This window comes from Thunnus albacares, chromosome 3 (genome assembly GCF_914725855.1).
Source record: "Thunnus albacares chromosome 3, fThuAlb1.1, whole genome shotgun sequence".
Taxonomy (NCBI): Eukaryota; Metazoa; Chordata; class Actinopteri; order Scombriformes; family Scombridae; genus Thunnus; species Thunnus albacares.
The window spans coordinates 37,458,410-37,476,078 of record NC_058108.1 but is presented as its reverse complement, the minus strand read 5'-3'; the positions used below and the strand labels follow the sequence as shown (position 1 = coordinate 37,476,078).

At 38.6% G+C, this 17,669-nt stretch overlaps 1 protein-coding gene across 1 annotated transcript; it reads left to right on the top strand.

The window, feature by feature from the left end:
• The first annotated feature begins 1,849 nt into the window (after positions 1-1,849).
• On the top strand, positions 1,850-17,431 carry LOC122975430 (NLR family CARD domain-containing protein 3-like). The gene is made up of 7 exons (XM_044343867.1): positions 1,850-2,102; positions 3,822-5,613; positions 5,696-5,869; positions 12,257-12,430; positions 14,817-14,990; positions 16,611-16,657; positions 16,872-17,431. Exons 1-7 carry the CDS (start codon positions 1,988-1,990, stop codon positions 17,405-17,407), a joined length of 3,012 nt encoding a protein of 1,003 aa, XP_044199802.1. The 5' UTR covers positions 1,850-1,987; the 3' UTR covers positions 17,408-17,431.
• The last annotated feature ends 238 nt before the right edge of the window (positions 17,432-17,669 follow it).

Genomic DNA, 17,669 nt, shown 5'->3' with positions numbered 1-17,669 from the left:
AATTATTTTAAAAATTATTGGGCCTAAATATACACCATTTAAAAGTGTGAAATTGCTAATAATAAACAACTTATTCACCAATTATAAAGTTAATAGCTAAGATGTAATCCATAAATCATCATCATAAATGTAATTAATTTATTAATATATTAAAATTGTCCTGTTCCCACTTTTAGATGACAAACGCTTATATATTGGGATTTCCATATTGGAATGTGACAGCATCATATTTGACTGTGATATATGCAGCTGGTTAACCAGCAGCCTGACAGTCCAGCAGTGGCACAGGGAGGAGTGGGGGCGTGGTAGTATCCTAATTACCAATAGTGGGACATGCCTGTCAATTTAGAATGATTGCCTTCTCATGCCCGACTATAAGCCTGTTGATTTCTGATAGTTATTTTATGAAAGCCCCTTTTCATCAGCCCATCCTGTCCCTGTGTGGGTATTTGGGTCCTCCTCCTGTTGCCTTGTACATACATCTGTGACATGTGCAGAAACAGCCTTGATCCTGTATGAAGGTAATTTCTATATTCTGCCTTCACTTCCATGTTCAGCAAATCTGCATAGCAACACTCCCTGACCACTGGAGAACAGTCAGTAACAGTTTAATCCACAGTAATACAGATGTGACGATGTAAAAGAATAAAAACATTTATAAAAATGAAAAGCAGAAGTACCAGTCACAGCTGATCAGATCACTATTTATGATTGTGACATTGATACGCAGGTTAATGACTACAATAAACTTCACAGTGTTTCAGGTAGAGAGTTGATGTAAAGGCAAATGTTGGTGAGTTCTGAGTTCAGATTTCTTTAGTTTAGACTTTGTGTTTGTATTTGCTTATGGTGAGAATGTGTTTAATGCATTTAATGTGTTTAAAGAGTCAGTTCACCCAAATTTAAAAAATCATATTTTCTGTCTTCTTTTGGTTTTATGTGTTGTGATATTTGTCTCCATCCTGATACAATGCAGGTGAATGAATTTAGTGTCTCTGAGTTGTTTTGATGTGTTGCAGCAGTCTGTGTGTCAGCTGCAGTAACAGGATGTGGTCGTTGGACAGATGGGAAACTTTAATATGTCAAAGTGACAACCACATTTCATGGGTGTAGTGTACTGGTCTACTTTTAACCAATCATGTTCTTTTTCTCTCATATGAGGAAATGTGAAGTTTTAGTTCCTGTTTGAGGTCTTCATCACTCTTCATGTTGTGTCTCTCAGCTCTGCTCATCGGCTCATAAATACTCTACAGATTCAGTTCTCTCAGTCTGCAGGAGAATCTACAATCAACAAGACTTCAGGCAGGAAAAAGACAGCTGTTGTTTCTCTGTGAGTGTTAAATACATTTCTCATTTAAGCTAACCATTCTGTGCTGCTGGTTGATGGTTTGGGACACATTCAGCTACTTTTTGTGTAGTCTGTTTTAGCGTACTGGAATATGTGTCAAATGTTATTTTTTTGTTTAAATATTGCTTTGTGTGGGTTTGATGGTGTTCACATTTTAATATTGTCGATAATAAACCCACATAGAATTTAGATTCAGTGATTGGCGGTACCTTATTGCTGCTTTAACAGTATTAAATTGTACATTTTTGCAGAGCTAAGCAGTGGTGCTTCACTGCTCCCTGCTGGTGATACATGGTTATAGCACACCTGGTAAATGGCTTTTTACAATTACTGTACATTCAGTCTTGTGTCCCTGCATTGAACACGAGACCCCCCCCCCACACACACACACACACACACACACACACACACACACACACAACCTCATGGCAAGTTCTTCATGTTGAAAATATTCTGTGATTTTAACAGAACAGATAAAAAATGAAGACGAAGGAGGACCTGTTGAACACTCTGGAGGATTTGATAGAGAAGGAATTTGAGGACTTCAAGTGGTTCCTAAAGGATGAAAGTCTGGAAGGCCACCAAGCCATCAAAGCATCCCAGCTGGAGAAGGCAGAGAGACGGGACACTGTGGATCTGATGGTGCAGACCTACCAACTTCCTGGAGCTGTGGAGGTGACCAAGAAGCTTTTACAGAAGATCAACAGGAATGATCTGCTGCAGAGTTTATCAGACAGCAGCTCAGGACCAGAAGGTCAGTCACAGGAAGAGAGAAACTGCAACAATCTTATGCAAACAAGATATTAACTTGTTCACACAAGATGCCATCTGTCACATCCAGACTGCGGAGGTCAGACAGAAACGTTACGTTCATGTTATTTATTTGTTTTAATACTGAAGAACTTCCACATTCACACAGACGACCTTCATCTGTCCACCATGATTAACACAAACATCTGTTTTCACTGTCAGTGGATAGGTCTTCACTTCCACTCTGATATAATAATTCTCAATTCAAATCAGCTTTATTGACACAAATGCTGTTACATTATTGTCATAGCTAAATTGCATATTATTATATTTTATTGATTATTCATGATCTCTCTCTCAGTGGATGTGATGATTGATTTGATTTATTGATTGGGACAGTGTGCAGTTTTAAACATTAAAGATGCACTGCACCGGAGTTAGCTCGAAGCTAATTTGCATCCGTAGTCCCCCATAATCAAAACATACAACAGCACAACAACAAACAGTACAAAGCAAAAAAAGGCACACAGCTGATTCGTCTTTAGTTGATTTGAATGCATTGATAGAACTACAGTTCTTAATATCAGTTGTGGCTTTCATGATGAGGGTTGTCCTCCAAAACCCAGTTCTGAATTGGAACCAGTTCTAAAATTTTTAGAACCCAGGTTATTTTTAAAGTCGTTTTATCTGTACTTTTAAACATTTTGGTGTAACTTATGGTGGCGCTGCAGCTTCTCCTCTCTGTCCTCTGTTGAGCTCCTCCACACACACACACACACACATACACACACACACAGCAGAGCAGAGAGGTTGTGGTGGAAACAGTGAACCAGGTGAAAGATAATGTTTTACTCAAGTTGCGTTAACATTTTACTATGTTCATTACTGTAATAGCGCAATAAAACCTTTGCAAGTAAAAAGGCGATAAGATTAATTTATCAAACCACCTGTTCATCAAGCATAAACATGTAGAAAAGTGATATTCTCATCTACTCTGCCCGCAGCATCCTATCCACCGCTGGTTTTACACGACCACAGTGGGCTGGTTGAGCTAATACCAAGCTAAAACAAAAGTTGTCTGTATGTAGCCAAACTGTTTAACTTAGTTTGTAATGTATATTAGAATTTGGCAAATTCTTCTAAACCTTAAAATCTTTATAGCAGACATTTTAGACAGGTTCAGGAGTTCCTCAAAATGCTTCTTCCCAGATTCGACAGTATATTCAGTCTGGATCAACTGTTCTCCCATCCAGCTATAACAACCTGTGCCAAACCCTGCTAGGTTCAAACCCCACCCTGAGTCATCTGACAATTTGCCAGAACCTCTTTAGGCTGGCTGAAAGTCTTCCATGGCCTCCCCATATTCCCGTAAAGGTACTGTGCTGTTTAGAGACATTACAAATATGATATAATATATATATTAAACAAAAAGACAGAAAATCACTTTACTTCTGCTAGTAAAACATAAGTAGATTAAATTCTTATGACGGTGTTGTGGAGTTGACACAGCTGGCACTGAAAATATATATGGCGAGTAGGAATTGTTGCAGTGAGCAAAACCCATTCCCACATTCATTCATCAATATTGTATTAAGACAGACTTGAAAAAACCTGATCCTATCCTTTAACTAGAGCCAAAGCCAAGGCACTCTCTATTCTGGACCCGGTGTGAATATGAGTAAATAAATGTTTTTCATGTAACTATATTTTTATTATCTTTCAGAAAACATCCAAAGGTGCCAAGATGAACTAAAATCTTACCTTGAAAATTCAACAAAGAATCTGTTACAAGTAACAAAGGAAGATGGATCATCAACTCCTTTAAACAAACTCTATACAGAGCTGTACATCACAGAGGGAGGCAGTGGGGAGGTTAACAGTGAACATGAAGTGGTTGAATTAGAATGTAGAAGGTGTGCGAGTGAGGAGAAGAAAATCCAACTCAATGACATTTTGAAAGCTTTGCCAAACGAAGAGAAGCCTCCCCAGAGAGTTCTGATGAAGGGAATTGCTGGCATTGGAAAATCTGTTGCTGTGCAGAAATTCACTCAGGACTGGGCTGTTGGAAAAGCCAACCAAAGCTTTCAGCTCATATTTCCATTCACATTCAGAGACTTGAATTTAATAAAAGACAAAGATTATAGTCTCATGGATTTAATAGGTCACTATTTTGAAGAAGTGAAGGATTTGGAACCTTCAGACTACAACAGTTCTAGTGTTTTGTTCATCTTCGATGGCCTGGATGAAGGAAAATTCCCTCTGAACTTTGAGAAAAATGAGATGTGCCGCAGCGTTACAAAAACTACAACAGTAGACGTCTTACTGACCAACTTAATTGCAGGAAAACTGCTTCACAAAGCCTCGATCTGGATCACAAGTAGACCGGCCGCAGCCAGTAAGATTCCTTCCGCGTGCTTCAACAGGGTGACCGAGGTACGAGGCTTTAATGATGAGCAGAAGGAGGACTACTTTCTAAAGAAAATCAGTGACCAGGATGTGGCTCAAAAGATCTGCAATCACCTTCAGTCAAGGCCGTTGAGAACTCTGTACATCATGTGCCACATCCCAATGTTCTGTTGGATTTCAGCCACGGCTCTCCAGAGTCTCCTCACAGGAACTCATGAAAGTGAGTTACCCAAGACTGTGACTGAAATGTACACACACTTCCTGATTATCCAAACAACGCGGAAAAACGAGAAGGATTATCAGGAGGTTGAAACAGACAAAGAAAGAAAGAAAGAAAGGGATAAAGATGTGATCATGAAATTGGGAAAGCTGGCATTTGAACAGCTACAGAAGGGCAACATAATCTTCTATGAAAAAGATCTGAAGGAGTGCCAAATTGATCTGAAAGAAGCTGCAGTTTATTCAGGAGTTTGTACACAGATCATAAGGAGAGAATCAGGTCTTCACAGACAGGAGGTTTACTCTTTTGTACATTTAAGTGTGCAGGAGTTTCTTGCAGCTCTGTATGTATTAGAGACCTTCATAGAGAGTAGACAAAATCTGCTTCCCAGCCAGTCAAAGGTGAAAGTGAGATCAGAGAAAGGAGAAAGCCTCATCGTCCTCCTCCACAAGAACGCAGTGGATACAGCTTTAGCCAGTGATCACGGACAATGGGACTTGTTTCTGCGCTTCCTGCTTGGTCTGTCACAGGACAAGAATCAGAGCCTTCTTCAGAAGGGGTTTGGATTTAATGTAAGAAGTCCATTGAACAACCAGGACACAATCACCTACATTCACGAGAAGATCAAGAAACTGTCCGATACTGACAAGAGTATCAATCTTTTCCAGTGTTTAAATGAACTTGGTGACCAGTCTCTAGTAGAACAAGTCCAAAAGTACCAGAGCTCAGGAGATGTTAGCAGAATTTCTCCTGCACATTGGTCAGCTTTGGCCTTTATATTGCTTGTTTCTAATGAAGACCTGGATGTGTTTGACCTGAAGAAATACTACAAGTCAAATGAAGTTCTGGGGAGGCTGCTGCCAGTGCTCAAAGCATCAAAGAAAGCTTTGTAAGTATTTGGCTTCAACATACCAAATGCTCAGAGGAGAATGTTTACAAGATGTTAACAGTCATTTTGTTTTTCACTTCAGGTTGGGTGACTGTAACCTCACTGATAGATGCTGTGAGTTTATTTCATCAGTTCTCAACTTTAAGTCTTCTGGTCTGGAGGAGCTAGATCTGAGTAGTAATCAACTGCAGGATTCAGGAATAAAGCTTCTCTCTGATGGCCTCAAAAATCCCAACTGCAAACTCCAGAGACTCAGGTAAAAAGATCTTTGCACATCCAGGCACCAAAGTTTAGGTGCTGCACAGTATATAGATGAATGCAGCAGCTGATTTATGTGTCTCTCTCATCCCTGTGGTCTCAGAGTAGAAGTGAACACATTTCCACTGCTAGTGAAAGTGGTGGACAGATAAAGGTCGTCTGTGTGAATGTGGAAGTTCTTCAGTCTTAAAACAAAAATGTGAAATTGGTTGTGACACAGGCTTTGAAAGTACATGAACGTAGCTTCTATCTGACCTCAGTCTGGATGTGAAAGTGCTGTTTGTGTGGAGTCACTCATTAAATCAGCAAGAATTACTTTGAATCATCAAAACTCCTGATTTCTGTCACTGTAATCAGAAGAAATGCATAATTTCATACAAATCTCAAACACATGATAATGTAAAAGAAAAATTTATGTAAGTAAAACACATTTCATGGAGCAAAGCCAGGTTAAGACTACATGATATCAGCCTGATAATAGCTCGACCCAGTGCAACAACCGTTTCATCCGGCTTACTGTATCACAGTGGACAACAACCAAAGCCGCATCTGAGATGCCTCACGACGTCGCAACAAAAAGATGTCAGGATTTTTTTACCTTCTCTCTCCAAAAGCTGAGGTAATTCCTGTCAGACAACTTCAACAACATGTTCTTTGATGTTGACCAATAGATGCACAGAACACTCTTTTGTGCACAACTATAAACATACCAAAGCAAAAGAGGAATCATGTTGATGCAGCTCATGCTGCGAGTTGAAACTCTGAGGAAAGATTTGTGGTGCTATGGCAACAGCCAGATTACACACACACCATATACACTGTTTCAGACCATATGCACTGCTACCATATGCACTGTTTGTTTACCTTCTTGGTCCTGGAAGTCAGTTCTTGGCACCTCCTTCCGATAACATCATACAGGTTCTGAAAGACTATGATTGGTTGGGTAACAATGTGTAGTCTTGCATGTTTCTCAGCCAGGTCACAGCAAGACTTTATATTAACATTTATGTAAACACTATAGATGCATAATTTGACACTGTAAAGTCTTATCAGACAAAAATATTGTGTAGTCTGAGTCTGACATTAGGCTTAAACTTTCCTTTTTTAAAGTTGAAGTTCATTGTTAGCATCTGCTAACAGTACGAAACAGAAAAGACATCTCAACTGCAGTTGCTTACATTTTATTGAAAAGTTGGAAAGTTTTTGTGGCAAAAGTGCTCAACAAGTGAAATCCTGTATGTACCTTACAGTGTTATATGCTGGTTTACAAGTGAGGAGCCACCACATTGAACTGGAGCGTCTTTTTTACTTCTGCCTCTGCCATCTGTATGTTGGGAGATTTATAATACAGTACGAGTAATAAGGGCTGTGGGACACTCAAAGTGGGAATAATTCTCTTTTCTTTCATTGAGCAAATGCAGTATCTATTGCTGTGAACATACAATAGCTGTTTCCCCTCATCTCATATCTCAAATCTAGTGGTGACTGTGGTGCTGCCAGAGTCACAACTACACACAACTACGAACACTTTCATACTGCTGTAGTTTCTACCAGCTGATATTGTGCTACAAGATCAGAAGAACTAGGTTGTCTGTGAACGTGTCACTCGTATGTTCATGTTCATGCATCAAAATTTTTGCAATTTGCCAAATACATTAATTAACAACGTTTTTTTCATTGTGTTGAGAGAAAACGTAATTTAGCCAGCATTACGTTTCCTGCAAAATGTAATTGGGAAAACAATTTAGTGGCATATAAATGTTTATGTATATGTATATGAATGCTTGGTCAGACATTCACAGGCTGAAAGCTTTTGAGAATTATTGTTCTTGTTGCACCAAAAGGGACTCCTATGGTTGGTCCTGCATGTAGGTACATGGAATTTTAGCAGGAAAGTGTGAACTTCCTGTTTGTTACACCTGCATGGAGCTCCTTACTGGCAGGTGAAGAGAAGCAGCAGGAAACACCACATCATGGAGGTATAACCCCTTCCCAATCATCGATGGAGTTAGTATTGACAGGGACCACACACAGTGTTGAGTGAGTAAAATAAACAACATCTGGGACTTTGAATAAGGAGACTGACATTTTTATTTTATTTTTTGTAAAGGCTTTTCAACACAAACCTACAAAAGGAGTGTGCAGCAGCTCTGGCCTCAGCTTTGGCTTCAAACCCGTCCAAGCTGAGGGAGTTGGATCTTGGAGCGAACATACTGGAAGATGCCGGAGTGATGGAGCTCTCGTCTCTGCTGAAGGATCCAAACTGCAAAATGGAAACACTGAGGTGAGACAGTCGTCAAAGACAAAACTCAGTGTGAATATATGAAACGATATGACTTTATTGTTGGCTTACGGTGAAATTCATTCATAATTCATTCATTAGGCAGTTCTGTTTTAGAGGTTGACACACAGACTAAACACACAATTACACATATGAAACTTTTTACAGCCGTAGATAACACATCTAACAGTCATAACAATCATACATATCACATCATATCTCTGGATTCAGATCTCAGTTAACAGCACTATGACCTTGGTTAAGCAGTTTGATAGACTGATGTATAAGAGTTTAAACTGAGGGACTCTAAATCGCCTGTTAGAGGGCAGAATTTGGTTGTCTTCGTTTAAAACATGTGAGGAGTCAGAAGACATACTGTTAGTGAGTCTGAGCTGCTCTTGTTATGAGCTACTTGAAACAAGTGTGCAAATTCAGTTTGATTATATAGTTTAGTTGTACAGTTATAATCTGAAAGATCTCTGTTTTGTTCTCTTTGGTGGCATCATATGGCGATAAGCGGTACTTGCAGGTGGGTAACATTAATAAATTACTCTTATTGGCTTTTTACTCACAATGTATTTATTGCACTTATAGTAACGTAATGAGTGTAGTTGTCGTCAACTCGAGTACTTCCTGGTATCTGGTTCAGTGTCCTCTGCTCAGCCGTGTGTGCAGCACACACACACAAGGAGCCTTCACTGAAACACAAGTCGAGTGGAGAGGAGAGGATAGAGCGCAACCATAAATGAAAGCAAAACGCAGCAGAGACTGATGACTGAGGAGCAGTGAGGGGCGGGGCTGAGCCCTCCGTGTGTGTGCTGTACACAGCGCAGCACAGGAGACACTAAATGTTCAAAAAGGTGTGGGTTCGCTCACACTCTCCATTCAAATATAAGAGTATTTTTCTGTGTCCAGCTGCAGTTACTTATTGTCTCTACACACCTGACAGTACACGTCAATCAAACTTTGACCTGGTCATGTGGGTTAAAAGTCTTTCCTTTTCACAGGTGTGAGCAAGACAGACATGTCTAACCCTGCAGAAAATTCTCATCCTGTCAATCAAACTTTCAAAATAAAAGCACATCACACTTGTAAGAAATATCCCTCATTTTTAAAAAGCAAAATGATTTGATCCCAATGGGCCAGAGTGCAAGGTCCCAACCAACGCTGCTTGCAGCTTTAATATTTTTTTGTATTTCTGGACCTATTTGAATATTTTCTTAAATCATATAAACAGTTTTTAATCAAATTTATAAGTAATATATGGTGAAGAGTTCCTAATATGTGGATGATCAAAGCATAAAGAGATTTTTGATGGATTGACAGTCCGGGCCTACGGGATCTTCCATCCTTCATACCTGCCTTCATTGACTATCTCCTCAGAGTAAGCTCTTCAAATCTAAATCTTGATGAACTCAGAAATCAAAATGTCTAGAAGAGATGAAGAAGAACCTGTCACTCTGTCTGTTCATTCACGAGCTACTGGAACAGCAAAAGACTTTTTACAAAGAACTACTTTAGCAACAAGAAAAGAGCTACAAGTCATGTTTACAAATTTTAGTTGATTTAGTTGGAAATCAGAATTACCACAGAGAGTTGCTATTTGTTTACTATTTGATGGCAAAAGTATTATAATTGGATGTATTTCTAGACCACCTGATTCTGACATCAGCACTCTTATGGATGCCCTCTACTGTACCCTGGAAATTATATGTAAGGAAGGGAAAATGTGTATGTTACTTGGTGATTTCAATATTAATCTCCTCAAAGATGAATTGTCATCCACTGTTGATTTTCTCAATTTACTTTCTTATAAACTCACTTATTTTTATCCCTTGATTCATACACTTACTAGAATAACAAGTTCATCTGCTACACTTATTGACAACATATTTATTAACTACTTAGATTATAATATTAGTGCAGGATTATTGCTGACTGAAATTTCTTCTGGTATTTCTTTACAAGAGATCACAAAATATCATAAGTTTTCCAGAAAGAATATTGAGTCTTTCAAGTCATTGATAAATGAAGTTTCATGGGATGAGGTTTACCATCAACAAGATGTTGAAAGAGCTTATCACACATTCTCAGCTGTTTTTAATTCTATCTTTAACAAATGTTTTCCATTGATTAATAGGACAAAAACAAATTACTCCACAAATGGGAAACCTTGGTTGACTGAAGTATTAAAAAGATTCTCTATTATAAAGACCAAATTGTATAAGAAATTTGTTATGAATCCCACTCTGGAAACTTATAAGAAGTAAAAAAAAAAAAAAAAATAGATTATCCAGTTATTAAGAAAAGCCAAAAAGAAATATTTTTCAGAGAAATTCACTCAAGCTTCTAATGATATTAAGTCATCATGGAAACTTATCAATCAACTGCTAAAAAGAAAAAAAGCTCCTGTTGTTGGGCCATCTGAAATGTTGGGGAGTGATGGAATTCCTCTTAACCGCAGGGAGATAGCTGAGGGTTTCAACACATTTTTTAATAAATTTTTATAAATGTTTCCTTAGCCATGAATTTGAATGATTCTGGTGAGACTCCATCTGATTTAATTACAGGTAAATTTTCCTCACTTTGCAATTTTGAGCCACCCACTGGTAAAGAAATACATAGTATTATTATGAAGTTAAAGGACTCTGCTGAGGGACATGATGGAATCAGAAGTAACTTGTTAAAAGAAATTATTAATTCAGTCATTGATCCTCTTATCCATATTTTCTCCTTATCCCTACGAACAGGTGTTCACATGATGATCTCAAAGTTGCTAAAGTTATACCCCTTTACAAATCAGGTGACCATGATACTTTCACAAATTATCGTCCAATCTCTATATTACCTTGTTTTTCAAAAATTCTGGAGAATCTCGCTTATGCAAGACTCTCAAAGCACTTAGTTGAGCACAACAGCCTGTACAAACATCAATATGGTTTTTGAAAAAAATACTCAACAGAATTGTCACTGTTATAGCTTGTCAATAAGATTTGACAAGCTATAACTTGCTGTAACAAGCTGTAAATATTCATTAATGATACAGAAATGTTTCAAGTCCCATTTACCAATTTCTTAGGAGTTATTGAAAGGAGTTGATGAAAGACTAACTTGGAAAAAACATATTGAACATGTTTGCAAAAGGTCAATAAAAATGATTGAGGAAAGTTTGTTCTCTGATTCATCCTTCTTATTTAACTCTGTATTATAGTCTAATCTATCCATATATCAATTATTGTGATATTGTTTGCGCTGCCACATATCCTTCACACCTCAATCAGTTACTTTTAATCCAAAAAAGGTTTTTAAGAATGATTTCAAACTCCACTAGCCAAGAGCCATCTGCACCTTTGTTTAGGAAATTTATTCTGTAAATACTCTTCTAACATGTGTTTTTATGTTCAAATTCATATATCACAGGCAACACCTTCCAGATACATTTCATATTTTTTTCCTTTTATCGTCAGACATTCACTCTTATTCAATGAGGCGATCAAAGGACTTTCATTTACCTTATTGTCACACTTCCAATCGTCAATTTTTTAATCAAATTTAGAGGTCCTCATCTCTGGAATTCACTAAGTACAACTTTGAAGTCGTCATCGTCTTTAATAACATTTAAAACACATTTGAAAAAATATCTTTTATCTAAATAGAATTTTGTGTGACTGGGTATGTATTACACATTTAAAGTGTTCAAATTTCTGTTTTGATGTTTTTTTCCTTCCTTCTTCTTTTGTCCTGTTTTTTGCCATAAACGTTTCTTTGTCTATTTGATGTTATATTGTTTTATGACTCAGTATGTTTTTATGACTTGTGAAATGAAGGGGAGGACTTTGTATAAGCCCTCTGGGCTTCCTTCCTCTCCTGCACAATTTAATATAACCTTGTACTGTGTAACCTTTGTGCAAATTGAAAATAAAATAAATAAATAAAAGAGGGATGACTTTAAGACATTTCAGCACTGACTGATTGGTCAGATCAGAAAAGATGACTTACTGGTTTGTACGTGGAGTCACTGGGTCAGGGCAGTGGGCAGGTTTGCATGTACAGGGGTCTGGCACTGTATGTAACCATCTAAACACCTATATTTTCCCCCAACAGACTGGCTGGCTGTTGGATCACAGACAGCGGCTGTGCTGTTCTGGCCTCCAGTCTGAGGTCAAACCCCGCCCACCTGAGGGTTCTGGATCTGGCAAGAAATGACCTCCAAGACCACGGCGTCCAACTCCTTTCTGAGTTCTTGGCAGAGTCTCTTTGCCAACTGGAGACACTGAAGTGAGTCATTATCACATTATCACATTAAGCAGTCCCTCCAGGATTTTGCAGTTTTTTTGTGATTTTGTGGCCAAAAATGTTTGATTTTGCTTTCTCAAAAATTGTGACACAATTTGCAATGTTTTATGTGTTCTTTTCGTGGTAAAATTGCAGGGATTTGGAAAAATTGTAAGTAAAGGAAAATAATGCGATTTTTTAAAAAAAACTGCTACCAATGAAGAGTCATATGTAATGACTTCTTTGGATAAAAAGCATCCTGCACATCACAGGAACAACTATATTTCAGTTCTAATGTTTAATGTATTTTCTGAATATGAGAACCATGGACTCCAAGTTCTATAAAAAAGAAAATACCATACCTGAGTTTCATTTATAACCTTTATTAAATAAACTTTCAACATTAGCAACAAATAAAATCAGTCAATAATGCCATTTAAATAAATTCATCGGCTTGTACTCTTCTGACAAACTGAATCAAACCTCATTTGGGAACGTTTGGGAATTGCCTTGCTCGTCTATGGCATCATTTTTGTTGGTAGGTGAGATTTGTCCATCTTCCACCTGAATGACATCAGTTACCACCACACAAAACGCCACGATTGGTCCAAATCACAAGCGGCTGTTGATTTGGACATGTCATGCAGAAAAGTTGCCGTAATTTAGCAAAATTACTGCTTGCAATTATTTCCTGGAGGGACTTGTTATCACACATTTTTATCTTTTTTCCATCTTGTTCACACTAAAACTTTATTAATCAGAGGAAGGGTTCATGCTCTGGGGAGCATGAATGTGCTGTCGGTTTCATGGCATTCTCTTCAGTGAGTTTTTGTGTTTCTTGTGTGGAAATAAGTGGAAATTTAGTCCTGAGGGTGGTGCTCAAGTAAAAGTCAGGGACTCACCAAGATCATTAGGTTTCATCCTTTGGAGACCAGAGCAAAGTTTTTGGAAACCTGGCCAGTAGTTGTGATACAGTCCTCTGTGTTTACACAGACTAATCCTCAAAAAAACTTGGAGAAATCTATAAAAATCAAAAACCTCCATCGTAGTCCCGTCTCTCCAACTCCTAACTTTTGTAATAATAATAATAATGATAGTATGTTGTTGTTTAACACAGTGTTTGTGCATACACCAATTACATTACTTGGTAGGTAGGCTGGTTGCTCCAGTAACTGCAGCTCCACTGTCACACACATGCTCTCTCTCTCTCTGTTCCAACTGCACAGATCCATTAAATTATATATGTATTCCTGATGCCAGTCATCAAATAATATGCTATTAAACAATTGTGCAAAAGAGTGATTTGCTTTAGTAGGGGCCAGTAAAGAATTGATTTGCCGGCCATTGTGTTTTTTAATGCGAGTCCAGATTCTAAGAGAAGACTACCAGGTTAGCTACAGAGGCTGAGAAAAACAATGCAGGTAAAAAAAAAAAAAAAGAGAAAGAGCTGGAGACCCTTTCCATATTCAATCAAGTTGTGTATTGATTTTCTGGCCAGTAACTTGCCAAATAATAAAGCTAAAAATGTGGTAAACCCATCCCTCCTATTGATTTGGGCCTCTGTAAGAACACCTTTCCACATCCTGGATGTTTTTCTTTTCCAGATAAAGAACTTCCAGTGCCATCTCAGGTGGCAGCCCGTCAGTCACAGCACGTCTGATTTGAACTTCATGTTTAAATATTATGTATTGTCTGCATTATTTATTTAACTTCGCAAGTAGTATGATAATGAATTCGGGTTTTTGGGACACTATTTTTGCCTTGGTGCTACGCAAGCACCTATTGAGGAGGATTGAGTTCCTTTGTTTACACACACACACACACACACACACATATATATATATATATATATATATATATATATACTGCATATATGGTATATTCAAAGGCAGAAAGAAAGGTCTTTGGGGAAATAAGTTCCCTATCTTCACAGACAATGGATCTGACATATGGGATATGGGGTGTCATCATGGAGAAAAAAAAGAAAGTATACTTATTTCCATACAATCAGACACAGACATGCCACCCCAGGTGACCCCAACATAAAGGGGCATCGCTGATATTTCCCCAAAGACCTTTCTTTCTGCCTTTGAAAAAAACAAACATTTTGCAACATTATTTTGGACTACAGAAAAGGATGACTAAATGTGATTTGAGCTGGACTTTAAGGAAAGTTAACTGTTAAATTATTATACAGGCTCATATCTTCTACAGGCAGACAACTGCAGATCAGTTACCTTAATTGCCAGTTAGGTTTCATGTTGCAATTGAGTGGACTAATAACACAGATGAATGGTTTGGCACACAGAGCACTAGAGTCAGAGCATTGAAACAGTGCCCTCTTTTTCTATTTATTGACTCGAGAATCAAGAATTGTGTGTATCTCCAGTCTGTCAGGCTGTATGGTCACAGAGGAAGGCTGTGCTTCTCTGGCCTCAGCTCTGAGATCCAACCCCTCCCATCTGAGAGAGCTTGATCTGAGTTACAATCATCCAGGAGACTCAGGAGTTAAGCTGCTGTCTGCTGGACTGGAGGATCCACACTGGAGACTGGACACTCTCAGGTATGAACAGACAACAAAAACTGTTTCTCTGTCACACTGACAAGCTGAGGTCTGTACCAGCAGCACTGCTGATAACTGTGAAGACAATAACTGATGTGCTGAGAGTCCCTGTCCCCACTGAGACTGACCTCCTAACTAATATCAGACCAGGATCATGTGCTTTAACTGCAAATTAGAGCTTCATGATCTTAATTCATGTCTCTATCACATTCAGTCTAAGATATTTTTCTTACATGACAATAATCCTGATGTATATGTGTTAGCAGGGAGATCTATTGCATCAAACCAAGCACTCCCAGTCACTTCCTAAACTGCATCATGAAATGAGAAAGTGTGTGTTAACTTAATGTGAAGAGGTGTTGTCAATGGCTCCTCTGAGCTCAGACTCACTGCACAGGCTGCTGCGGCAGAGATATTCCCTTCTAAAGTTTTCTACACAAGCCCTGTATTGACTAACCAAGCAGTGAAGGCCTGAGTCAGTTGACGCAGGTGAAGGGCGGGGCGGAGCTACTGAGCAGAAACGGGGAGGGGAGGTGGAAGCAGAGTTGCTTCCATAGGAGTCTCATGCTACAGCTAGCTTGATTTCCAGAAGTTGCATCTTGTACCTAAAAGAATCATGGGAGAAAATCATGATTTTAGTTTTAAGTGAAATAATCTTTTATTTTATTTATTTATTGTTTTACCAGAATCGTGCAGTCCTGTTACAAAAAACTTTAAAACAGGATGTAAAAGAAGATATGAATCATCATTTACCTCTTTTATCCTGACATCACTGTCATGTATCATCTCAGAACAATGACTTCATTTCCACTCGAGGTGTAACATGCTGTTGTTGTTTATCTGATCCCTGATCAGTTCAGACACTGAATGATGATTGTGAAAGAGGAAGGTGAGAGTCCACAAAAACAAGAAACTGTCTCACTCAAATGTTTATCCATGTGTTTGTGTTAGTTTAAGTTGTTAACTAACTGTTAAAGCTCTTCTTCTAGTGTTTTTTTTTCTGTTGTCAAACAGCCTCAGGTGCATCAGCATCACCTGCTGGACTGGAGGAGAGTCGACCCTGATTTGCACATAGCCATGAAAATAAGGACTGATTGTAATCAGATTTAAGATCTGGTGAACAAAGACATGTAAATGTGACTAAATGTAAACAACAGTTTATTAAACCTGATCTGGATTTTATCCAGATATGAGACTTCTGAAATGATGAGTGTACATGGGACCAGAGTGCAGCTGAGCAGCTAAACAATATCAGAAAAGTGTTGGTATCATAGTGATGGTGCAGAAAAGAATTATTTGTTTCTTCACTTGAAAACTCCCCAAATCAACCAGAATAACCAGTGATGTAGCATCCAGTTACTCTGAGAGTGAATTAGTTAAATAAGAGGATAAGGCAACAGGTAGTGTGATCAGTGATGATGTGATCCAGTTTGAACCCTGCAGACCTCTGAGGTCGGTCAGCTCTGATGCTTCTTCACAGAATCCAAACATGCTGAAGCTGCTTTTATGTGTTTATAAATCCAGCTGTTTTGTCTTAACGTTGGATCTGAGTGAAGATTTATGAAGATCATTGATGAGGAAACTTCTGAAGGTTCATTCTGACTTTGTTTCTTCCTCCAGGGTGGATCATTGTGGGGAGCAGAGGCTGAAACCTGGTCTGAGGAAGTGTAAGTGTGTGTTCACTTTGATTCATGAAAACAAGGCAGCACATGTTAAAGTATTTTAAATCAAAAGCTTGTTTATCTGCATTACATTCTCAGTTTGAAAGAAGTCATTAACAAGTTTTCATCTCATTCAGTCAGTCTGTTAATAAGTCAAATAAACCATCAGGTGTGTTAGATGATAAACTGCTGCTGTATTGTGTCTCATTCTCTCCATCAGATGTCTGTGAACTCAAACTGGACACAAACACAGCACACAGAAACCTCAAACTGTCTGATAACAACAGGGAGGTGACAGCAGTGAGAGAGGAGCAGCCATATCCTGAACATCCAGAGAGATTTGATGTCTATTATCAGCTGCTGTGTAGAAATAGTCTGACTGGTCGCTGTTACTGGGAGGTCGAGTGGAGTGGAGAGGTTCTTATATCAGTGAGTTACAGAGGAATCAGAAGGAAAGGAAATAGTACTGACTGCTGGTTTGGAGGGAATAATCAGTCCTGGAGTCTGAGGTGCTCTGATGTTGGTTACTCTGTCTGTCACAATAACAAAGAAACAGCCCTCCTCTCCTCCTCCTCCTCCTCTGTCTCTAACAGAGTAGCAGCGTATGTGGACTGTCCTGCTGGCACTCTGTTCTTCTACAGAGTCTCCTCTGACACACTGATCCACCTCCACACCTTCAACACCACATTCACTGAACCTCTGTGTCCTGGGTTTAGGTTATTGTCTGGTTCATCAGTGGTTCTGTGTTCACTGTAGGAGGAAGAGTCTCCTCCTGTGTAGAGAAACACGCTTTTTATTAGTCATACTAATCAACTTATATAAAAATCTACAAGGAAACAAATGGTTTTGCTTTGGTGAATGCAATGTGTGTCCAAGATTTTAACTGCTGTGAGACACCAACAACAGAACCATCAGCCTTCAGAAAGTCTCACTGGAGGCAGAATAAAATGTAATTATTGTTTTATTGTCTGACATGCTGAAACAGGTTGTTTGAGATGTTTGTCTCCACTGAAGAATG